The 23,383-nt window shown below is 41.9% G+C and overlaps 1 protein-coding gene and 1 long non-coding RNA gene across 3 annotated transcripts; both read right to left on the bottom strand.

The window, feature by feature from the left end:
• Nucleotides 1-242: 242 nt before the first annotated feature.
• Nucleotides 243-21,819, bottom strand: LOC138948870 (multivesicular body subunit 12B-like). Of its 2 annotated transcripts, XM_070320506.1 has the most exons (12): nucleotides 21,700-21,819; nucleotides 21,233-21,314; nucleotides 20,302-20,409; nucleotides 12,461-12,551; nucleotides 11,503-11,635; nucleotides 10,699-10,818; nucleotides 10,091-10,206; nucleotides 8,356-8,417; nucleotides 7,121-7,144; nucleotides 6,007-6,057; nucleotides 5,679-5,734; nucleotides 243-4,862 (listed from the first exon to the last, which is right to left on the bottom strand). In XM_070320506.1, the coding sequence occupies exons 2-12, from the start codon at nucleotides 21,311-21,313 to the stop codon at nucleotides 4,832-4,834; spliced, it is 873 nt and encodes a 290-aa protein (XP_070176607.1). In that variant the 5' UTR covers nucleotide 21,314; nucleotides 21,700-21,819; the 3' UTR covers nucleotides 243-4,831. The 2 variants fall into 2 exon arrangements, with proteins under 2 accessions (XP_070176607.1, XP_070176608.1); XM_070320507.1 differs by lacking the exon at nucleotides 7,121-7,144.
• On the bottom strand, nucleotides 14,212-17,424 carry LOC138948876 (uncharacterized). Its single transcript, XR_011450116.1, has 2 exons — nucleotides 17,354-17,424; nucleotides 14,212-15,672 (listed from the first exon to the last, which is right to left on the bottom strand). It is a non-coding gene; the product is annotated as an uncharacterized lncRNA (long non-coding RNA).
• Nucleotides 21,820-23,383: the final 1,564 nt, after the last annotated feature.

Here is a 23,383-nt window from a genome sequence, read left to right on the forward strand (position 1 = left end):
GAGAGAGAGAGAGAGAGAGAGAGAGAGAGAGAGAGAGAGAGAGAGAGAGAGAGAGAGAGAGAGAGAGAGAGAGAGAGAGAGAGAGAGAGAGAGAGAGAGAGAGAGAGAGAGAGAGAGAGAGAGAGCACAGACTCAGAAATGATGTATCATATTAAAGCCAGCCAATGTGAACATCTGGCATAACAGAATCGTTGAGCCCCCTCGCAACGCACTCAAAAACGCAAATATACACACACAGCACATTTCAAATAAGTATAATGCTTTACTTTCACGTAAAAAACGCAACACTGTCTGCCATGAAGACGCATCCTGTGCTCTCCCTGACACAGCGACACTCTGTCACAGTTCGGTATCCCTAAAATATGCATAAATAATTATTCTGTGACTGACTTTCTTTATTTGGTGTTTAACGTCATTTTCAACCATTCTAGGTTATATCGCGACGGGGAAAGGGGGGAGATGGGATAGAGCCACTTGTCAATTGTTTCTTGTTCACAAAAGCACCAATCAAAAATTTGCTCCAGGGGCTTGCAACGTAGTACAATATAATTATTACCTTACTGGGAGAATGCAAGTTTCCAGTACAAAGGACTTAACATTTCTTACATACTGCTTGACTAAAATCTTTACAAAAATTGACTATATTCTATACAAGAAACACTTAACAAGGGTAAAAGGAGAAACAGAATCCGTTAGTCGCCTCTTACGACATGCTGGGGAGCAATCAATCAATCAATCAATGACGCTTATATCGCGCATATTCCGTGGGTACAGTTCTAGGCGCTCTGCAGTGATGCCGTGTGAGATGAAATTTTATACGGCCAGTAGATTGCAGCCATTTCGGCGCATATTTACCTTTCACGGCCTATTATTCCAAGTCACACGGGTATAGGTAGACAATTATTAACTGTGCCTAAGCAATTTTGCCAGGAAAGACCCTTTTGTCAATCGTGGGATCTTTAACGTGCACACCCAATGTAGTGTACACGGGGGGAGGGTTCGGACACCGAAGAGAGTCTGCACACAAAGTTGACTCTGAAATAAATTTCCGCCGAACCTGGGATCGAACTCACGCTGACAGCGGCCAACTGAATACAAATCCAGCGCGCTACCAACTGAGCTATATCCCCGCCCCAATCGGGTAAATTCTTTCCCCTAACCCGCAGGGGGTATTCTGTTCACATCTGTCAACCATCAAATGTGACCCTCCACCACGGAATGAGTCGCATGTCACCCTTGCATGATTTGTATATTTTTACATTTTCTGAAAGAGATTTTGATGCTCTATCCAGTGGTGAAAACCGTTTTAGAAAAAAGCGAAAGCGTTTCGAGTTATAAGCATGATTGTGACAACGGTGATCCACACACTGATACCTTACACCCCCCGGACGTATATTAGGCCTAGCGCAGAACCCTGCGAGGTGACATCCAACTCATTCTGTGGTCGAGGGTCACAAATGTGGCCATTTCTGCGACTTTGGGCATTGTTGACTGAAGCCTCTAATTGGAGAAACATGAGGTGTTGGACCAAAATGTAAACAAATTTGACTCACAGTGCTTGCTGACTTCAAGCCGAATTTCTTAAAGTTCAAGGAAATGTCAGCAATAACACATTGTAAAACAGATAAATAGTAATGGAAAGTACATGGGTGGGACTGAAAAATGTCATGAATCCTGAAGGCACCAAAATTTAATTTTGTGTAGTCTGCTATTTCGGACTTGAGTGCACCAAAGAGGGAGAAAAAAAGGCTATAATCGAATCCGGATTTCCGGCATATACCGGAAGAATCCCACCCATTAAATAGTGTTGGGATGCACATAATAATAATTTTGACCACATGAGCGTCTGTTTTTGCAGAAATGGCCACAATTATCAAACAAGAAGGGCAAAGCCCATACGACTCACATGCTTGACCTTGACCTTTACATGACCTTGACCTTCAGAGTCAAGGTCAAATAACTAAACCTAGCAATGACATCATACACTAAGAACTGCTTTACACATTTTTCCTACCAAAATACATGTGACCTTGACCCAAGGTCATGCAACACAAAGCTGTTAATTCAAGACATAGGAAGTACAATGGTGCTTATTGGCTCTTTCTACCATGAGATATGGTCACTTTTAGTGGTTCACTACCTTATTTTGGTCACATTTCATAAGGGTCAAAGTGACCTTGACCTTGATCATATGTGACCAAATGTGTCTCATGATGAAAGCATAACATGTGCCCCACATAATTTTTAAGTTTGAAACAGTTATCTTCCATAGTTCAGGGTCAAGGTCACTTCAAAATATGTATACAATCCAACTTTGAAGAGCTCCTGTGACCTTGACCTTGAAGCAAGGTAAACCAAACAGGTATCAAAAGATGGGGCTTACTTTGCCCTATAAATCATATATAGGTGAGGTATTCGTCCGTCCGTCCGGACTCGGGTGAGTACATAGACTCACTTTTGCTTCGCATGTGAGTCAAAAATGTGAAAAATAGCTGTTTTTTAGACAACATTTATGGCCCCTGCGACCTTGACCTTAAAGCAAGGTCAAGATGCTATGTATGTTTTTTGGGGCCTTGTCATCATACACCATCTTGCCAAATTTGGTACTGATAGACTGAATAGTGTCCAAGAAATATCCAACGTTAAAGTTTTCCGGACGGCCGGCCGGACGGCCGGACGGACGGACGACTCGGGTGAGTACATAGACTCACTTTTGCTTCGCATGTGAGTCAAAAATGGGGTCCTTGTGCCAAATCAACTCCAGCATCACACATTGCTATATCACAGTGGAACTCCACTTCAAAGACCTCCCAATATCTGAGAATTTCTTTCTGTGTTTGGTGTTTAACGTCGTTTTTAACCACGAAGGTTATATCGCTACGGGGGAAGGGGGGAGATGGGATAGAGCCACTTGTCAATTGTTTCTTGTTCACAAAAGCACTAATCAAAAATTTGCTCCAGGGGCTTGCAATGTAGTACAATATATGACCTTACTGGGAGAATGCAAGTTTCCAGTACAAAGGACTTAACATTTCTTACATACTGCTTGACTAAAATCTTTACAAACATTGACTATATTCTATACAAGAAACACTTAACAAGGGTAAAAGGAGAAACAGAATCCGTTAGTCGCCTCTTACGACATGCTGGGGAGCATCGGGTAAATTCTTCCCCCTAACCCGCGGGGGGTAATGCAATCCTAAATTGTAAAAGAACAGGTGGACTTCTCTTGAAAATTGTCAAAGTTACAGTGGTACATCTTCAAACCCCCCCCCCCCCCCCCCCAAAAAAAAAAAAAAAAAAAGAAGAAGGAAAATGTTAACAATGTCTTTAAAAAAAAAAAGGGAGTCATAAAATGAAGGAAAGTTTACTTACGCTTTGGAGAGGACGTTGGGTCTTAATATAGATGGAGCCTTAAAATGGCCTGTGGTCTTAAAACGGAGGTTTAACTGAATGACCAGCTTTGGAACTGAACAAAACATATCAATACAAACTGTGACCCAAAACAATAACAAACTAGATGCAAAACACTTTTCCAAATGTGACGTCATGCCCCACCAGAACACTCACAGGTGACAAAACCGCTGAGTCGAATCGTTAAGCATCAACTCAGACTATAAATCAGCATTCTTAAAAGCTTATGACATAACATTACTGAAGCCCACTAGCCCCCCCCCCCCCCTCCAGGTACATTTTAAAAATGTGATGTTCACGGCTGCAAAGTTAAGGTAACAAATAACAAGTCGTGTAAGGCGAAATTACTACATTTAGTCAAGCTGTGGAACTCACAGAATGAAACTGAACGCACTGCATTTTTTCACAATGACCGTAATCCGCACAGACACAGACACACACATACACCATGACCCTCGTCTTGATTCCCCCTCTATGTTAAAACATTTAGTCAAAACTTGACTAAATGTAAAAATAGGAGAACACACAATTGAAACTTCTCACAAGTCAGGTTGTGAACACTGATTACAGACAAATCATGTTTGATTCTGCGAGTTTTCTTAACTAAGAATACACCTGATACTTCCAAACAGCCACATTATGAAAATGGGTCAATGTTAAAAATCACAAAACAGCAAAATGATGATATAATTAGATGTTTACACATACAAAACTCAAGGAACAAATTAAGTGGAAAGGTAGAGAACACAAGCTTTCTACAAAGAGCTGGCCACGGCTATGACGGCTAATACCAGCGCCAAAACCACACAATTAAGATCTTCATGTGAATGGTTATTAATTATCAATGAAAATTATTACTTTTTTTCCCAAGATAATGGTTAATTTCAAGTTTCGGCTCTAGAAATCCGTCGCAGTTTAGCCAGAACTAAATTTGTGTAATTTTCACACTAAAAGTCTTGTCTGCAATGATTGAAAGAGAGGCGTGATGTTTTGGCGGAGGTATGCTTGGCCAAAACTGAAAATTAATAGTTAACACTGTGAAGTACCTAGAACACGTGCTAATTACAATTTTCATGTGAAAACTGAAAAGCCTTCATACTCGAATAAAACTTTAAAAAAAAACTACAGTGAAACCTCCTTTTAGTTTCAAGACTTTCGTTCTTTTCTTCAGATTATCTGTTCACTACCCCTGTAAACTTATCTCCATTCAAAGACTCCCCTCCTTCTAAAAACCTGATTTTCTAAGATTTTTGGAGGTTGTAAAAGGGAGGTTCCACTGTAAAACCAATTCACGAACTTCTTCAAACTCAAAGTACAATTTTTCTGATGCTGAAACCAAACGTATTGACATTATAACATGATTTAAAGAACAACTCTGCAGACTGAATTCAAATTCATGCTGGGTCTTCATTTAGTCTTACCTTTTTTTGAGCTGTTTCTTCTTTAAACTAAAAAAAAATCAACAAAATCACACAAAGAACTGGTTTTGAGTCACACATTTAAGTAAGTAAGAATATTTTATTATCCAATGAACAATGGCAGAATATCAATCAAAATTGAATCATCATAAAAAAATTGGCAACTACAGGCATTTAAAAAAAATTATAATGAACACAGAAAAAACAACAAAATAACAAGAAATCAATAAGCAGTGTTTTGACAGACACTGGCAAGTGCGCATTATTAAAGTTACTGTTCAAAAAAATATCTGACAACACTTGCCATGGAGAAAAATTAGAGACATATGTACACCCCTGCATATGTACACACACACACACACACACACACACACACACACACACACACAGTCACACACACTCTCTTTCTCACACCCCCACACACTCTCTCTCTTTCTCTCTCACACATACACACACACACACACTCTCTCTCACACATACACACACACACACACTCTCTCTCTTTCTCTCTCACACACACACACACACATACACACTCTCTCTCTTTCTTTCTCTCACACACACACACACACACACACACACACACACACACACACACACACACACACACACACACACACACACACACACACACACACACTCTCTCTCTCTTTCTCTCTCACACAAAGAACTACCTCATGACAACTCACAGAACTGAACAAAGTAATAAACATGCAATTATAACTAAAATCACTGAAATCTCTGTGGATGTAAAAGGTAAAACTTGTGTGTCCCAAGTCTGCTTGGAGGTTTTTACTCAGGTGCTGTTGTTGCTGTGTGTTTGGTTCCATGGTAACAGATCATTACCTGAGACCTGGTTCGACTCTTGCGGCTTGCCGCTCCGCCCGAAAATCATACTCGTACTGAAAATACAAACAAAACTAACATTAACAACCTTTACATACACATGGAATTACTTGTGAAAGTCTATATGCCCCAGCGACACAACAAAAAACAAATAATGTTATCAAATTTTCAGTTGTGTGTATATCTTTCAGGTAGCGAACTGCATACATACATGGGGACCCACACACATACACACACAGCAAATGTATACACACACACTCACATACACACACACACAAATACACCTGTTCAGGTGGGCGATGGATGCAATGTAGAAGACAACAGTTACCTCTCTTTCTATGTCCATCAATGTCTTGTACCTGATGTCAGGAATTCCCAGCTGCAAAACCAATATGATAAAATGAACCAAGGTCTGTTTGGCATGCGAGTGCAATCACATAATTATATGCATCACAAACCACATACTCTTATCTCTGAGGTAGGGAATTGGTTTCAAGAAATCATGATTATTGGAACAAATTTTTAATAAATGTATATGTATAGGGAAACCCCCCTTTCAACATCCCTTGTTTTAGGACAGCCCCTTAAAGGCTGCCATACTTGTAGCGTTCATGTGCCAATAATGTTATAAAACTGTACCTAAGGGGATATAATAACGATTGGCTGTAGCTTTCGAACACAGAAAAAATTATTTCAGTATTGCAAAGTGGTGTTGATAGTGTCGAATGTAAACAGAACAGTCTCAAACGCCATCTTTGGTTTACGAAACCGTCCTGGAGAACTGTTGCTAAACAATGCAATAAAGAATTAATTATTTCTCGTAATTGGTAAGGACTTCAAACCTAAAACTTTGCAGGGAGCTTAATTTATACATCCCCGCAACGATGGGAAAAGCCCTGGAAGTAATTAAACTAATTAAATAGGACTATGTCAGCCTTTAAAACAAACGACCTGCCAGAATGCTTAACAAATTGACACCAACAGAATTTCAGTTGTGTGTATTGCTGCTTATCCCTTATTTTTTCAAGACTTATTGAGAGCTTCAGGTTCTGCATCTGCATCTGCATGGGTAACGCCAGCAGAATCCAAAACTTTGGCTTAGTACCGGCGGAATTGGGGAGAGCACTAATCAGGGTTCGTACTGCCTTCTAATAAGGTAGCACAAAAACTGTCAACTGATGTTGGGACAACGAAAAGCTCAAAGAATGCCAGATAATCTGATTAAACTTGCAGTATCTTCCTCGGCCGTGACTTCAAAATTGCTTATTTTCAGCGGATCGGTCAAACTTGTTGGCTCACATGAAGGTCGTATCTAACCAGGAAGGCCTATCTAAAGCAAGTAGAGAACACATCAACAAATTGAACCCAAACAAAGCAACATCAACCTTAAAGAAAGGTAAATGAACAAAGGAAAACAGTCAAATGACTGCGTTTATTTATACCATTTCAAACTGTTCACGACAGATCTGTAAAAAAAAAAAATCAACAACAAACAAGTAACAACTGACATGTTGACACACTAAACTACTTTTTATTCAGCAAATCATATCCTGTTCCTTGAAAACGCATGCTCTGAGAGCGTAAAGCTATAAGTTTCTGCTTTTGTGTGGTCATGCATGTGTGTGTAGTCGTGCATGTGTGTGTGTGTGTGGTGTGTGTGTGTGTGTGTGTGTGGTGTGTGTGTGTGTGGTGTGTGTGTGGTGTGTGTGTGTGGTGTGTGTGTGTGGTGTGTGTGTGTGTGGTGTGTGTGTGTGTGTGTGTGTGGTGTGTGTGTGTGTGGTGTGTGTGTGTGCATGCGCATGTGATTTTTCGCAGCAACTATATTATGGTAGTATGTAAACATGGGATATTCAAGATCATGTTCGTGCTGCATATCTGCAGAGGAGCTGTACACAAAGCTGGCAGTTGACGTAACATTTCACACCAAACCCAGGGATTAAACCTGCTGCTGATTAGATCTCAAGCCAGATGCATTAGTCACTATGCCACAATCCTTTCTAGGCAGGAAAGTTACTACAGTGGAACCCCCCCCTTTAAAGACCCCCCAATTTAAGACTTCCTCCCTTTTGAGACCCTGTTTTCTAAGACCTTCTGTTCATATCCTCTGTAAATGTACCCCCATTTTAAGACTCCCTCCTTTTCAAGACCTGATTTTCTCAAATTTTTGGAGGTCTTAAAAGGGGGTTCCACTGTACAGTGAGTGGAAGTCCGAACCCTCTTTTCAAGACCCAAAGATTTAAGACTCACAAAAACAGGGCACTGTTACATGCTTGTGATTTTGTTTTAGCGTAGCAATCTGTAGCCTGGCATAGCAATTGCTCTTAAAATGTAGCATGGAATCACCTGGACAACACAGTTGTCCACTCAGCCTCTACTGAGGCATTCAAGGCGGCGCTGACTACCAGCTGCCGATAAACGACGTCGCTGCGCACACCCACCCGTCACACCAAAGCAAGCAATCTGGATGCTAGCGACGTAACCCGCTACAGATACAGATACATGCTACGCTGAAAGTGTAGCAGTTGGCAGCTCTGGGTTTCTAAATGTGCCTCTGTGATATGACTTTCTACTTCATGATACCGATTTGTCTCCATGTTTGTTTGTTTTTAACAATTGTGTTAGGTCTTTTAACAGAGATTTGATTGTGATAACAAATCATATTCTTTTCGTAACTTACATTATGTAACTCGGCAACAGTCTGGAAGCGGGAATTCAGTTGCCATGGGATACCACAGAGTGCTGTATGGAAAAAGGGCAATGTCAGTTACTTTCTTCATCAATAAGTAATATGTAAGTGATAATAAATCAAACACACTTGAAAGATATCAGCTATTGTATGAATCTGAAAGAAAAGTGGACACAAAGTGTATTAACCATCCCTCTAATCTCCTTTCAAAACATGGAAGCTTGCACACACACATGCACACACACAAATCTCACTAAAAATTCTCTGCCTCTTTATATCTAATAGCCAAACGCTGAAACAGACATTCTCCACCTGTCTATTTGTCAGGGCCTAGCATTGGAAAAAGTGAGTTCAGCTTACTTCTTCTTTCTTCTTCTGTGTTCGTGGGCTGAAACTCCCATGTACACTCGTGTTTTTGCACGAGTGGAATTTTACGTGAATGACCATTTTTACCCCGCCATTAAGGCAGCTATACGCCTTTCGGAGGAAGCATGCTGGGTATTTTTGTGTTTCTATAACCCACCGAACTCTGACATGAATTACAGGATCTTTTCCGTGCGCACTTGGTCTTGTGCTTGGGTGTACACATGAAGGGGGATAAGCCACTAGCAGGTCTGCACATAAGTTGACCTGCGAGACTGGAAAAATCTCCACACTTAACCCACCAGGCGGCCGCGGCCGGGATTCGAACCCTCGACCTTCCGATTAAGAGGCCGACGTCTTACCACCCCGCCACAGCGCCCGTCAGTTCAGCTTACAAAGGCGGGGGTCTGGGGGCCGCAGGAGGCTCCCAGTGGGGTCCAGGGGCTTTGCCCCCCGAATTTGAAGACTTTTTTGAGATTTTTTACCTAAAATGACCCCCCCCCCCCCCCCAAAGAAGATTGAGCAACTAAATTATGCCTTCACCAACAAGCAAAACACAGACAGAAAACAAGAAAACTGACAATCTTGTGTTATTTGGCCTAAAAGTGCCATTCCCACTTCCAGGAATACCTGGATTCTTTGTCACTGAATGGCTGACCACGTTCAACAATGTCGCTTCAAACATTATTTCAAGTCTAGAGCCACAAAACACCGGCACAAAGCATGCTCGCGCGATGCCAGAGGAAGTGCGTGCTCAAGCAAATTGTCAAACCGATTGAGAATTGAACCGAACGACGCACAAAACGAAAGCTGGGACTGTTTGGGTTTACCGTTTGGGAATAACAGGTTTTTGCATTTCGGCGTACACCAAATCAAGTTCCGCGTACTGGAGATGTTATTTCGGTGTAAAGTACGCTGAACGGCTTACAATGCTGAGGCCCTGATTTGTACACACCAGTCAGCCACCCACACAGACACAGTTTTCATCTTGCTCCCTTCCCCCCCCCCCCCTCCCCTCTCTTTATCAAATCACATGACAGCATAGCAACAGTCTCAGCCTGTCTGTCAAGACACACAGACACAGACAGACAATCAGGCATATTGAAATATTGAAAGAGAGAGAGAGAGAGAGAGAGAGAGAGAGAGAGAGAGAGAGAGAGAGAGAGAGAGAGAGAGAGAGAGAGAGAGAGAGAGAGAAAAACACATGAACACACACACTCAAACAGACAAAGAGAGACAAACTCACACGCACACACAGAATCAGACTAAATGAAAACCCCAGGCACTGTGTGAAATGGTGTTAATGTTTGAGCAATCCAACGCACACACAGACAAACAGAAAATGGTATGCAATAAAACTCACGTCCGTTCTGTGCAGCGCCAGCGGCGTTACTGTTTGAGCGTTCAATACGCCTGCTGGTGTTGGCCCCGGCACAGGTTGCACGGGGTTGGTAGGGTAGTGCGGACCCTACAGGAATCCTGTGTACAACCAGTCCATTATCTTTTTATCTTTTTTTTTTGAAACAGGGTAGAGCAGAAACCATCTTTAAGGACCCCCCCCCCCCCTCCTTAAAAGGGGGGTAAAAACACCCTCAGGCTGAGTGAGATGTACTCAGAATGACTATACTGTAGTAGAATTTTAGCCAAAAGAAGGGTAAATGGAGATGTACATTCAAGTGGAGCCACTCTTACGACCCCCCTTCCTCAGAATGCGGATTCCAACACCCCCACAATGTGTTAGATGTGCTAAAAAAGACTATTTAAGACAATTTCACAAGTCGGCAAATAACTGAAGATACACTGATATTCTCAATATATTACAATAATATTGAAGTGAACAATCTTACAGTTGAAAACTAAGTGGAGCTGAAGAAAGTGCCGCTCACCTGAGAACAAATGATTTTTTTTTTAAATGCCCAGCAAAATGTATACTTTCATTGGGCAAGTGTATTTCTACATCCCTGTACTTACATGTTGTAGGGCTGAGGTACGTAGCCCTGAATGCCGCTGACGGCCTGAGGTTGGGTGGGGGTGGCCATGGGCAACGCGATTTTCCCCATCTTGTAGCACAGATTCATGTTGTTGGTCTCCCTGGGGAAAGACGATGACAAAAACTATGCAATGCGATGCTTCCAGTGATTAGTAAAAAAAATCTTGCAGTCAAAAATAAAGAGGAAGCTAAGAGAGAGAGAGAGAAAGAGAGAGAGAGAGAGAGAGAGAGAGAGAGAGAGAGAGAGAGAGAGAGAGAGAGAGAGAGAGAGAGAGAGAGAGAGAGAGAGAGAATTAAATATGGCCAGAGACAGAGAGAAGCAGGACACACACACACACACACACACACACATTCACACCCTGCAAATAGAAACAGCATGGAAACTGCCACTTACCCAACCAGTGAATAGCAAGGAAAAAGTTTGCACACACACACACACACACAAGGAGAGAGATAAATATATTAATATAAATAGAGAAATATCGTCAGAGAGACAGAAGCAAGACACACACACACTTTCACACACATAGTGGAGAAAGAAACTGATTAGAAATCGCCACTTACCCAACCAGTGTATAGCCACAAAAAAAGTTTGCACACACACACACTGACACACACACACACACACACACACACACACTGACACAATTTAACACATGCATAGAAAGAAAGTAAAAATGACACTTACCCCACAAGCGTATAGCCAGGAAAAAGTTTGCACACACACACAAACACACTGACTCAATTTAACTCATACCAAGACAGAAAGTATAAGTGACACTAACCCAACCAGAGTATAGCCAGGGGGAGGTTTGCGACAGGAGCGGGAGAGAAAGATGAGCTCTGTGATAGCGTCAGTAGTCATATTGGGTAGCATCCAACGTCCACACAACAATTTCTTCTTTAGTGCTTTTTCACCTGTCACACACAAAACACAGTGCTTTTTCATGTGATTTTTCATCTGTGACACACAAAACTTTTTTTTATCTGTGGCACACAAAACACAGTGCTGCTTTTCATGTGCATTTTCATCTGTGTCTCAGTCACACAAAACAGTGATTTTTCATCTGTCACACACAAAACACAGTGCTTTCTCATCAGTCACACACAAAACACAGTGCTTTCTCTTCTGTCACACACAAAACACAGTGCTTTCTCTTCTGTCACACACAAAACACAGTGCTTTCTCTTCTGTCACACACAAAACACAGTGCTTTCTCTTCTGTCACACACAAAACACAGTGCTTTCTCTTCTGTCACACACAAAACACAGTGCTTTCTCTTCTGTCACACACAAAACACAGTGCTTTCTCTTCTGTCACACACAAAACACAGTGCTTTCTCATCAGTCACACACAAAACACAGTGCTTTCTCATCTGTGACTGTGAGACACAAAACATAGTGCTTTTTCTTTTGTAGGTCACAAAACAGTGCGTTTTCATCTGTGACACACAACATTTTAATCTTACAACTGGTCTATTCTGGACACCAATGCTATAATCTGTCAGGGTTACTAGTACTACCGCCCCCCCCCCCCCCCCAACACACACTAACACCCCATTCCTTAAGACAGACATAAAAGCAAAAGTCGAATAACTTGCAAAACCAAGCTGAACAGCCCTTAACAGTTGGACAGGGTACTTCAAGCCAAAAGTGAGATACGAGTTACATAGAAATGTTGGTGAGGAAGGGACAGTCAACATCCATCATTCCGTATCCACAGACTAGAGCAATCTCCTTACGTGTATCATGTGTATTTTCCACAACGGTAAAACCAGGAGGTATCGGATCTCTTTCGTTGATGAAAGCGACATCAATCAAGACATCCTTTGACTGAAACATCACAAAAACGTATTGCTATAAAATACAAGTAGAGACTGTGGAAACCACGGTGAAGGTCAACAATTAACATACAGTGGAACCCCCCTTTTAAGACCCCCCAATTTAAATCTCCCTCCCTTTTAAGACCTAATTTTTCAGATATTCTGCTCATAACCTCTGTAAATTTACCTCCATTTTAAGACTCCCTCCTTTTTAAGACCTGATTTTCTCAGATTTGGGGAGGTCGTAAAAAGGGGGTTCCACTGTACTTACTGCCCGTCATGCCGGTTGGCATGTAGGGCAAGCAACGAAGGACCTCCACTCCACTGGGCGAGTCTCTGGATGGAACCCCGCGTATGGTTCAGGGTCTTCAGGTCTTCTTCCACCGTTCGTCACCAAGTGTTCTTGAGTCTGCCTCTCAGCAATTACGCAGCTTCTTTAATTAACAAGTATGCCGCATCAGGGGAGTTGCTAGGATGCTCTTGCTCCCGCACAATTGCCGAAATGGCCATAAATGTTTCCACAAACATAAGAAGTACAAGACAGTCCTTGGCGTCACTTTTCCCTCAATATGTCACTGTGGAAAAAGTTTGGCAACTCTGCTAAAATGACACCAACAATATGGGCGATTTCAAAAGCAACATCTTTGAGAATGAGATTGTACAAAATATTTATTTTCCTCTCTTCCTTTGCAGTTTGCTGGTGTCTTAATCACGGATTGTGCTGCATTTTTCAAAACCAGACATGACCTACGCATCATCATTGACAAATGGCGCCATGCGAGTCACGCTGTTTCCAAGACCAAAGCTTCATTCTAGTTCCTACAAGTACAACCTACAGTCCGTTATAACCTTTCTTCTCTAATTCAGCACTGCGAGTGGTGCTTTAGAGGGATAGTGAAGTTAAGGTCTATCTAAAAAAAATAACTGAACCAAGTACATCAAAAGTAATGATATAAGGCAGTCTTTAAAAAAATGTCATGTTTGCATTCTCAAATGTGTCAAAGTCTCAAACAGACAAGAATCAGATGTAAGTGCAATCCATGTTAGAGTTCGGTGGGTTAAAGAAACATGAAAATACCTTCCCCTGAAATAGGCATATGCAGCCAGAATGGCACGGTTAAACACATCAAAATTCAAAACATAAACGAGTACTCACCTGAGTCGAAGTTTGTGTAGAATTCCACGATGTAGTTTACAGGAACGGAGGGATATGTGAGATGCGCACACCGCCGGAAACACGCCATTTTTCACAGCTCAGGTCATCTGATATAACCATATCAGATGATCTGACTTATCTTTAAGCAACCAAAAATGTTTTAGTTGCATTTACATTTGATAAATTAGCTTATTTCCTTTAATGGGGAGGGTGAAACTGAAGGGCGGGCACATATCCCTCCGTTCCTGTAAACTACATCGTGGAATTCTACACAAACTTCGACTCAGGTGAGTACTCGTTTATGTTTTGAATTCCACTTCTCGTAGTTTACCGAAACTACGTGATTTGTGAGATTTTAAAGTTGGTTGATTAAAGATTATAATTCAAACAAAGGAATAATCGAAGTCACACTAAAGTTAAATATCAAACATTTATTCTCAAAAGACAACATGAGAATAGTGAACACCTGTCTTGGCTTTTACACCAAACATACATTGTTTGAAACAACCATGTATTACAAAAATAAGTGATGCATTTATTTTCCATTCATAATGGGAATTGCAATTTCTTCATAACCAAAGAAACAATAAACACTGCAACACATTTGAAAACAATGGATCAATTGTCCACAAAACCATTTGCATTTTCTTTTACATGGAGACAGGGAGATAATTGTCTCTAGATCTCCATTTGTTAGCTCCCTTGTCTTGAATTTTAACCTTTCCCAATGCAAATTATCAGAATGTAATCAAACTTAGATTACTGAGCTGGAAGTTTTTTATTTTCCAACTTTCGCATAATAGTTTAAGATAGTGTTTGATTTATCTTTACTTTCCAGTGATTTGTTATAGAACTTTTTGAAAGTGGATATATTTGACCAGCCTGCCACTTTCAAAATATCTTCAACAGCAACACCCGACTTGAACATTGCTGAAGATGATGCGCCCCGAAAGCTGTGGGGTGCAAAATTTGTAATTCCTGAGCGTATGAGGACAGTTTTTAGCCACCTAGCTATGGTGTCTTTCGCCGCTGGCCCATGTGGCTGTTGGTAACACAAAAGTAACTGGTCAGTCTCATCACTCTCACATCTGAATTCTACAGTACTATTAATGTACTGTCGAAGACAAGTCACCACACACAAAGTTTTGTCTTCTGTATAAAACGGTAACTGCAAAGGTTTTGGATGAAAGCCAGGTCTAGACTGCTTCAACTTTTCAGTTATGTAAATTGTACATCCATCATCATGAAAACAAATATTTCTCAACCTGATCAAATGAATTGTCTGCACTCTGTGGGCAGTAATTAACAACAACAAGGAACACAATTTTAAAGTCAAATCCTTCAATGAAAGTTCAGAATTTTCACCCATGTTTCTGAAAAACTGCAAAACTTTGTCTACATCCCAAGTTTCATTGTATCTTGGTTGTGGTGTACGCAGTTCAAAGATTCCCTTTAGAAATCGAATTACTAAAGGGTGACATCCTACTGTTTTATTGTCTGGTAGAATAACCACTGCAGATAGTGCACTCCTTGCAGTGTTTATAGCACTGTATCCTAAGCCATCTTCATACAGCTTAGTCAAGAACTGTAACACCTCATCTATAGTCGGACGAAGGGGATCACACTGGCACTGCACACAAAACTTGCTCCATCTGCTGAGGTAGGAGGCATACTGCTGTCTGGTTGAAGGTCGCCACGATGCCCAGATAACTTGGAAAGTCTCACCTTGAACTCCTCTTGCTTCGAGGGATTTCCTGATAAGCAACAAGCCAGAAGTTGCAGAGTCCTGTGGAGCGGATGCACATCTTGCGTATGTGGTAGATGAATGGTAAGCTTTCCCTTTGGAAGAAGAACAGGCTCTTGTGTCAGCATTTTCAACATCTGGGGGTACCATACTGCCGTAGGCCACTTTGGAACGATCAAGATTCCTTCCGCTCTGTCGCGCTGCCATTTGTTGAGCACTTTCTGCAGCAAGCTGAAAGGCGGAAAGGCATATATTAACCATTTTGACCAATCTTGGGTAAAGCATCAATGGCCAAGGCTTCTGGGTCTGGTATCCAGGACACGAATGGTTTCATCTGAAAATTTAACCGTGATGCAAATAGATCGATGTCTGGCTTCAGCAGACGATCTTTTAATTTGCAGAAAATATCATGATTCAATTTCCACTCAGTACGATCATTGAATTGTCTTGACAAAACGTCAGCTTCTGTATTCAGTATTCCTGGGATATGTGAAATTGATATCCAAATACCATTTTCCTTGCACCACATCCAAATTTGTTTTGCAACGTTATTGCAATCTGGAGAACGCGATCCTCCCATATTGGATATATAGGAGACTGCACATGTGTTGTCTGTCAAGACTTTTACATGTTTTCCTGTGATCATTTCTTTGAAACTTTTCAAAGCGTACAAAATTGCCATCATTTCTAGAACATTGATGTGCAAATTCATTTCTGTTTCGGACCATCGCCCTCCAGTCTTAATTTGACCACAAACAGCTCCCCAACCACCTGAACTTGCAGCATCCGTCTGGATTTCAACTTCAGGATTAGTTTTTTCAATGGGGAAAAAAGAGGAATCTAAATTTTCAATCCACCAGTCTAGTTCTTCTGTTGTCTTATCTGTCAAGCTTGTCAGCGATTCAAAATTTCCTGCAGAAAATTTTAACGATGTGGATTTCAGTCTGTCTAAACTCCTATAAAACAGTGGGCCCCACTGAACAGCTGGAAAAGTTGCTACCAACTGGCCTATAACTTGTGCCAGTTCTCTTATGGTCACCCTCTTCTTTCTTTTGAGTTCTGAACATGCGAGCACAACTTTTTGCTTTCTTTCCAGGGGTAAAGTAACTGTCATATCTTCAGAGTTTAAAAGAAACCCCAAGTACCTCAGTTTCTTGCAGGGTTTGAGGACTGATTTCTCTGTGTGGATAATAAATCCCAGTGAATCGAGTAATTTCACTGTCTTTGACACATTCTCTGCACACTCTTCAAAAGAATTACCTTGCAGATAACTATCATCAATACAGGAAGTGGATAAATATCCCTGTGATCTGAGTGTGGCATAGACTGGTTTCATTAACTTTGTGAAATAACGAGGGCAGTTACTTAGTCCATTTGGGAAGCAGGTATACTGATAAAGTTTGTTTCTCCACATGAATTTGAGGTATTTCCTGCATTCTGCTTTTATTGGTACAGAGTAGTATGCATGTCTGAGATCCACTGAAGCCATGTAGCAGCCTCTTATCATCATTTGAGTTGCTGACGTAAGATTGTCCATCTTAAAGTGCTCATATTGTACTGAATCATTAAACTTTTTTAGATTCAAAATGAGACGGTAGGAGCCATCAGGTTTTGGGACCATGAAAACAGGGGAGATAATTTCATCTTCCTGATGCACCGATTTTTCAATAACTCCCAAGGATAACAGTTTTTCAATTTCCGAATCCATTTTTGTCCATAGATTTCCTTGTACTTGATTTTTCAAGTAAGAAAGATTTTCAGAATTTAAGTCAGAAAACTCATCTATTGGAATATCAGCACCGCACACCATGTCAAGAATAAATGGGTCTGATGTTATTTCTTCCCATTTTTGAACAAACTTTTTTAGTCTACCTGCTTCAAACGGGCGGTTAGGTATTGTATCTTTACTTACAGATTTTGGCAGAGAAGGTAGTGGAGCTACTGCTGGCCTTGTTGCCACTCGGTTCGTCCGCTGCCGCGGTACAGCAGTCCCTGCAATGTACGGCCCCCGGCGTGAGCGGACACCTGACATGTACGGACACATTTGCTCGGCACGGAGTGTTTTCCTTCTATATTTGCCCCCCCTTAAACGGACACCTGCAAAACGTGGACGCGGACACTCATTTTCGGTCCCAACAGCAGGTCATACCTCCAATGTACGGACAGACCATCGTCAAATTTTCACCACAACAAAATCGATAACAGAGCAGTCCGGCTCTTGGTACAAAGATCACAGCCGCAATGGCGTGACGACAGTCACTGGTAACTTGAGTGCACCTGTACCCATCAGGAGGGGGGTATAGTTTTGGTCAGGAGTGGAGTACATGCGAAGATGCCAACATGAAACTGCACTGTGCTCATTATTCTTGTCTGTTGGACGTAAACAACAGAAACCACATGTACAGTCGATGAAGGTCCTGAGCGAAAGAGAGTGAAAAACCGGCCACAGTTCTCAGCATCGTGTGTCTGTGTGTAACCCCTTTCATTGACAAGATACTCTTCTTTCCCCTCAGTGAGTCGGTTGCCTAATCTGTGAACCCTTCAGTTGTCTTGCTTTGTCAAAAGTTACGACACAGTCAACTGGTTTTGCTCTGAGTGAACAGTTGGAGCTGACCTCTCTGGCCACAGTCCCAAACAGTACATGGCTGGAGGGAGTGAGAGAGAGAGGGAGGGAGGGGGGGGGGGGTGGAGGGGTAGCTGGCTAAACTCGGTGGGGTGTCCGGTGTCACTGCATGTCAGCAGGAAGAGCATTGGAGAGAAATAGAGAGGTGTACTCTTCCACACAATTTCCAAGCATCAGTTGTCACGGCTTGGGGTAGGCATTTAGTGAGGGAGAGTGAGAGCTGTGTTATGTACAGTGTATTTCCGACTGAAGAGTGAAAAGTCACTGCCATGCCACATGATCGGCATGCAGTCAATAAAGCCAGACAAGATGAAAATAAATTACATGATTATGACATGCAGCTCTATCTGCTGCTATTTATTCAAACTGGTCTTCAAGCTTATTCTTGCAAGGCATCTGCACACGCTCCTCTGTGCTGTGTTTGTGTGGCTGCTTTCGTATGTCAGTGCATGGTGAGTGTGTTCACTGCCTTGAGGATTTATTTTATCTCTTCTTTTCAACACTTTTCATACAAATCATTTTTACAGAACGTTTAAAGAAGTATTAGGAGTTTATTGTTTAGCAGCCACAAGAAGTGATTAGCATAGACTCAATGCTGTTGTTTGTGTGTCTCTGTGTGTGTATGGGGGAGGGGTGGTGTGGTCACCCCTCCCGTGACCGGACACCTGCAATGTACGGACAGTTTTGCTATGGCCCAAGGGTGTCCGTTCATGAGAGGGACTGCTGTAGTTCATTCTGCCCCGTGCACGGTAAGGTCCTCTCCCTCTCATTCTGCCTCTTGGTGTCCAGGTTCTTCCTGCACCTCTTGGCCTCCAATTCCAATCGTTTTTTGCAAAGGGGTTGTTTTGTGGAAAAAACTTTTGACCTTTTACTCCACTTGACTGACTGAGACCCAGGCCCATTCTAGCTGTTGTATCAATGTTTGCACATGCAGCTTTCAGGTCATTGCCAAACAACATATCTGTGATTGGAACTTCAGCTGAACCAAGTTTTTTGTACTTTTTGTTCAGTTGAGCATTTGAAATTTTCCCCCTTCTGTCGATTGACAGATCATGGTTTGTTTTCTGTACAAGTGCAATAGAATCTGCTACACCTTTCATGAGTCCCCGAATTTCGGGTGATTCACTTTTCAGTATGGTTTTCCATATGTTTGTGAGTGCATAGGTCGCTGTACACAGCGCTTTCTGATACTGCTGTAGTTTCAAATCTGCACCTCTTGTTGCACGGTCAAGTATTGACCATATCTCCGGATTGACCTTTGGAACAACAACCTTCAAGTTTTTAGGTCTGGCATACTTGTTCATTTTTTCTTTCATTTTTTCTTCTGAAATTTGACCTTTTGCCATGGTCTCATCAACCAGCTTCGCGATACCTTCCGGTATTTCTGGTGCAAGCTTTTCAGCATTGTCGAACTCTTGTTCTATTTCTGCCATTTCAGTGTCAGAATTACTAGTGCCACAAGTTTGACCACAAGTTTCACCTTCGTTCACTCTGATCATCGATTCTATTTGATCATCATAATCTTCGAACGAATCAGATTCGTCTCCAGATTCTTGTGACTCTGCTTTTCGCTTTTGTCTTTGTGTCATCTTCGAACCATGATCATCAGGCGATTCGCCTTCGGTCTGGCCTTGGCCCTGACCTAGCAGCGCTAGGATACGTTCGTTTTGTTTTTTCATGTTATTCCAATCGCTGATTGGAATGGTCACTGCCTCTAACCGAGGTTTTTTCTTATTCTTTTTCTTCCCTTCTTTTTCGTTTGACACATGTTTGTCCTTTTGACTTGAACAAGGCAAGTCTAACAATTGATCCACTTCATCCGCGTGGATTTGGATTTCAGGCACTGATTCAGTGCTGTCCATTGTTCGAACAAATTCTAAGCATTTGCGACAACAAATAAGGAAAATACACTTACCGCAAGTCAAAACAAATGGTTAACCGAAGGAATAAATCAGTCAAGTTAGGAAAAAAGGATCCTAAAAGGAAGGATTAACCTGATAAAGTAAGACCGGATTTTTGGAGAAGCTGCTATGGCGGCCGGAAGTCGTACGGGAATGGCGTGTTTCCGGCGGTGTGCGCATCTCACAAATCACGTAGTTTCGGTAAACTACGAGAAGTGGAATCAGGAGTGAACTTGGGAGTTTCAGACCATGAACGAAGAAGAAGAAGAGAAGAAGAAGAAGACGTAAGTGTGATAGCTGTGTTATGACACATGACTGTGCGAACTACCATCTCACCATGTCCGGCACAGATCTCTCCACACACAAGTAGCGCATGGTGCGCCGGCCCCACAGTCCGTCCTTCCACAGGTCCGCATCCTCAGACTTGTCGAACGTCTTGTCAATCTAAACCAACACAAACATTCAGTGTAGAGCAGGGCTTGAAACAATCTGAGATGTGTCGTACGTCTTGTCAATCTGAACCAACACAAACATACAGTGTAGAGAACTGAGAAACAATCTGAGATTTGTCGTACGTCTTGTCAATCTGAACCAACACAAACATACAGTGTAGAGAACCGCTTGAAACAATCTGAGATTTGTCGTACGTCTTGTCAATCTGAACCAACACAAACATACAGTGTAGAGAACCGCTTGAAACAATCTGAGATTTGTCGTACGTCTTGTCAATCTGAACCAACACAAACATACAGTGTAGAGAACTGCTTGAAACAATCTGAGATTTGTCGTACGTCTTGTCAATCTGAACCAACACAAACATAGTGTAGAGAACTGCTTGAAACAGTCTGCACATCTTGAAAGCACAGTCCTTCCCATGCATGGGTGTATCTTAACACTCATCCTCCCACCCGAGGCGGTATTCGAAATGATGTCGTGCGAGTTACAATTCTTAACCTTCCCCTCTGGCTGTCAATCTCCATAAATTGACCAGTCACTGCATGACCCCCCCCCCCTCCCCGCTCCCTACCCCCATCCCCCCCCCCCCACATGCATTTGCAGTACACTATGATTAGTATGAATATTCAAGATAAAATCAATGTATTCAAACACAACAAAATAAATTGCACTCACCCAACTGCTCTCTCTCTCTTGCTCTCACTCACACACACTTCACAATAAATCATGTTCACATCATGTCCAGTTCAATTGTAGAACAATGTACAGGTATTAATTTGCTCAAAATGTATGAATTTAGAACACAACTAACCACAGTGAAGTTTGGTGGAGCCTTGCTTGGGTCGCTTATAACACAGATCCCTGTGATGGGCAGGTCAGGGTAAGAATCCATCCTGATGACAAACAATTATGAACAATGAGTGAGACATTGATCAATGCCGGGATTTTTTTTTTAAATTATAAATGAAATTAGACAGTGAATCACTGAATATTATGTTACCTGCATATGAATTTACAACACTAAAGTTCAAAATTACCAAAGAAAAGGTTACCCCTTCATTCTTACGGTACTAATCAAGTTTGCCCTGGTCGTTCAGATAAATACTAAAACAAAAAGTAAAATTCTAAATAAAACGACAGTGTTTTACTTTTAATTTTAGTTCTAACTTCCAGTTCTACTGTTGATCGAATTTCGCAATGTTTAGGCTTTGGCATGAAAATGCTTTATAGTCGGGATTTGACATGATTAGAGTTCGACTTGACATTTAACATACTTACCTTAAACTGCCGGACAGATTTTAGAGCAGAAACTATTTCAAAGAAACAGGAAATAACGGAGATACGTTTATTTTCTTCGCAGCAAACTGGAGTGTCCCTCAGACTATTTCCCCGACTGAATCAGAATTATTAATTTTACAAAATGAGCTGTTTGGGAATAAGCAAAATGAGTAGTCACGTTGATTGCATCTTGGACTGTTTAAATTATCCTCTCTTGTATATCATACAAAACTCGAACGAATAAAGTTAATTTGTATGAATTCAAGCACGAAGTTTGATACTGACGGTGGTTTTTAGCGCGATGATTGGGGAACTTTTTGGAGCGCTAGCTTTTGCTGACAAAGGGGACGTAACTCCTCACACAGACAAATGTACTTTCGGTTTCTCGTGTGAGCTTTGACAGTGATAGCTAAGTAGCTTTTCATGTTGGCTAGCTTCAAACGGGTTCATGCAGTCTTTAAGTGTTCAACTACTGCATGCGACGGTTTAAATTTAAAATATGCTTTAAAATAAATGCGATTTCGTTTTAGATGGGCAAGGCATTTCTGGTGTAACGATGTCATCTTGGCCCAATTAAGTTAAGGTCGCCCATCAGTACCATTGAAGGTTTTTGTGTGTGTTCAGTGTGGAGTTTATACAAGATCAACGAGGCCGAGAATCGTAATATGACCACGGGGCCAAGATGTCATCGTCACACCCGCGTCCACGGTTTAGGTGACGTCTTTTCAATCCGTTCTTCCCCTTCTTCTTCGGTTTCCCGGCCTTTGACTGGAGTTGGCATAAGTTCTGTCAGTGGCTTAGCGATCTTTGAAAAACCTTTGACGAATCGCCTATAGTAACCAGCGAAGCCTAGGAACTGACGTACTTCTTCGGGAGTCCTAGTTGAGGCCAGTTCCTCACTTTCTCACACTTGATCAGTCAGTCAGGGTCGGCTTCAATACCGTCCTCCAGCAGATACAACATGTCCAACGTGCTTCACTTTTTCCTGACAAAATGAACACTTCTTAGGATTCAGATTGAGTCCACACTCTTGTAGGCGGATCAAGACTCTATCAATTCTCTCGAGGTGTTCCTCAAATGTGTCAGAGAAAATGATGATGTCGTCAAGAAAAACGAGACAGATATGTTTAGGTGCAAATCCCAAAGACAATCCTCCATCAGGCGCTGGTATGTCGCAGGCGCATTGGCTAAACCCATGGCCATTCGGTTGTATTTGAAGACTGACCCTAATGGGGCTACTGTGAAGGCTGTTCGCTCTTTGTGTTCTTCTACAATCTCAACCTGATGGTAGCCACTCTTCAGGTCTAGAACGGAGAAGTATTTGGATCCAGTGCTATTATTATCACAGGCGATTTTAACCACACTAGCCTGCGTAAGCCTATGCCCAGATACTACCAGCATGTACACTGCCCCACAAGAAATAAGAGCACTCTTTACCACTGCTATACCACAATCAAAGACGCTTATCGTGCACTGCCTAGAGCACCCCTCGGCAACTCCGATCATGCAATGGTGGTTCTCACTCCGACCTACCGACAAAGACTCAAGGCTGTTAAGCCGGTTACAAAAACGGCCAAGAAATGGACTAGTGAGGCCTCCGAGACGCTGCAGGGTTGCTTTGAGGCCACGGATTGGGGCGTGTTCAGGGACAATTGTGATAGCTTAGATGAATACACTGATACTG

The sequence above is a fragment of the Littorina saxatilis genome, linkage group LG15 (genome assembly GCF_037325665.1).
Source record: "Littorina saxatilis isolate snail1 linkage group LG15, US_GU_Lsax_2.0, whole genome shotgun sequence".
NCBI lineage: Eukaryota > Metazoa > Mollusca > Gastropoda > Littorinimorpha > Littorinidae > Littorina > Littorina saxatilis.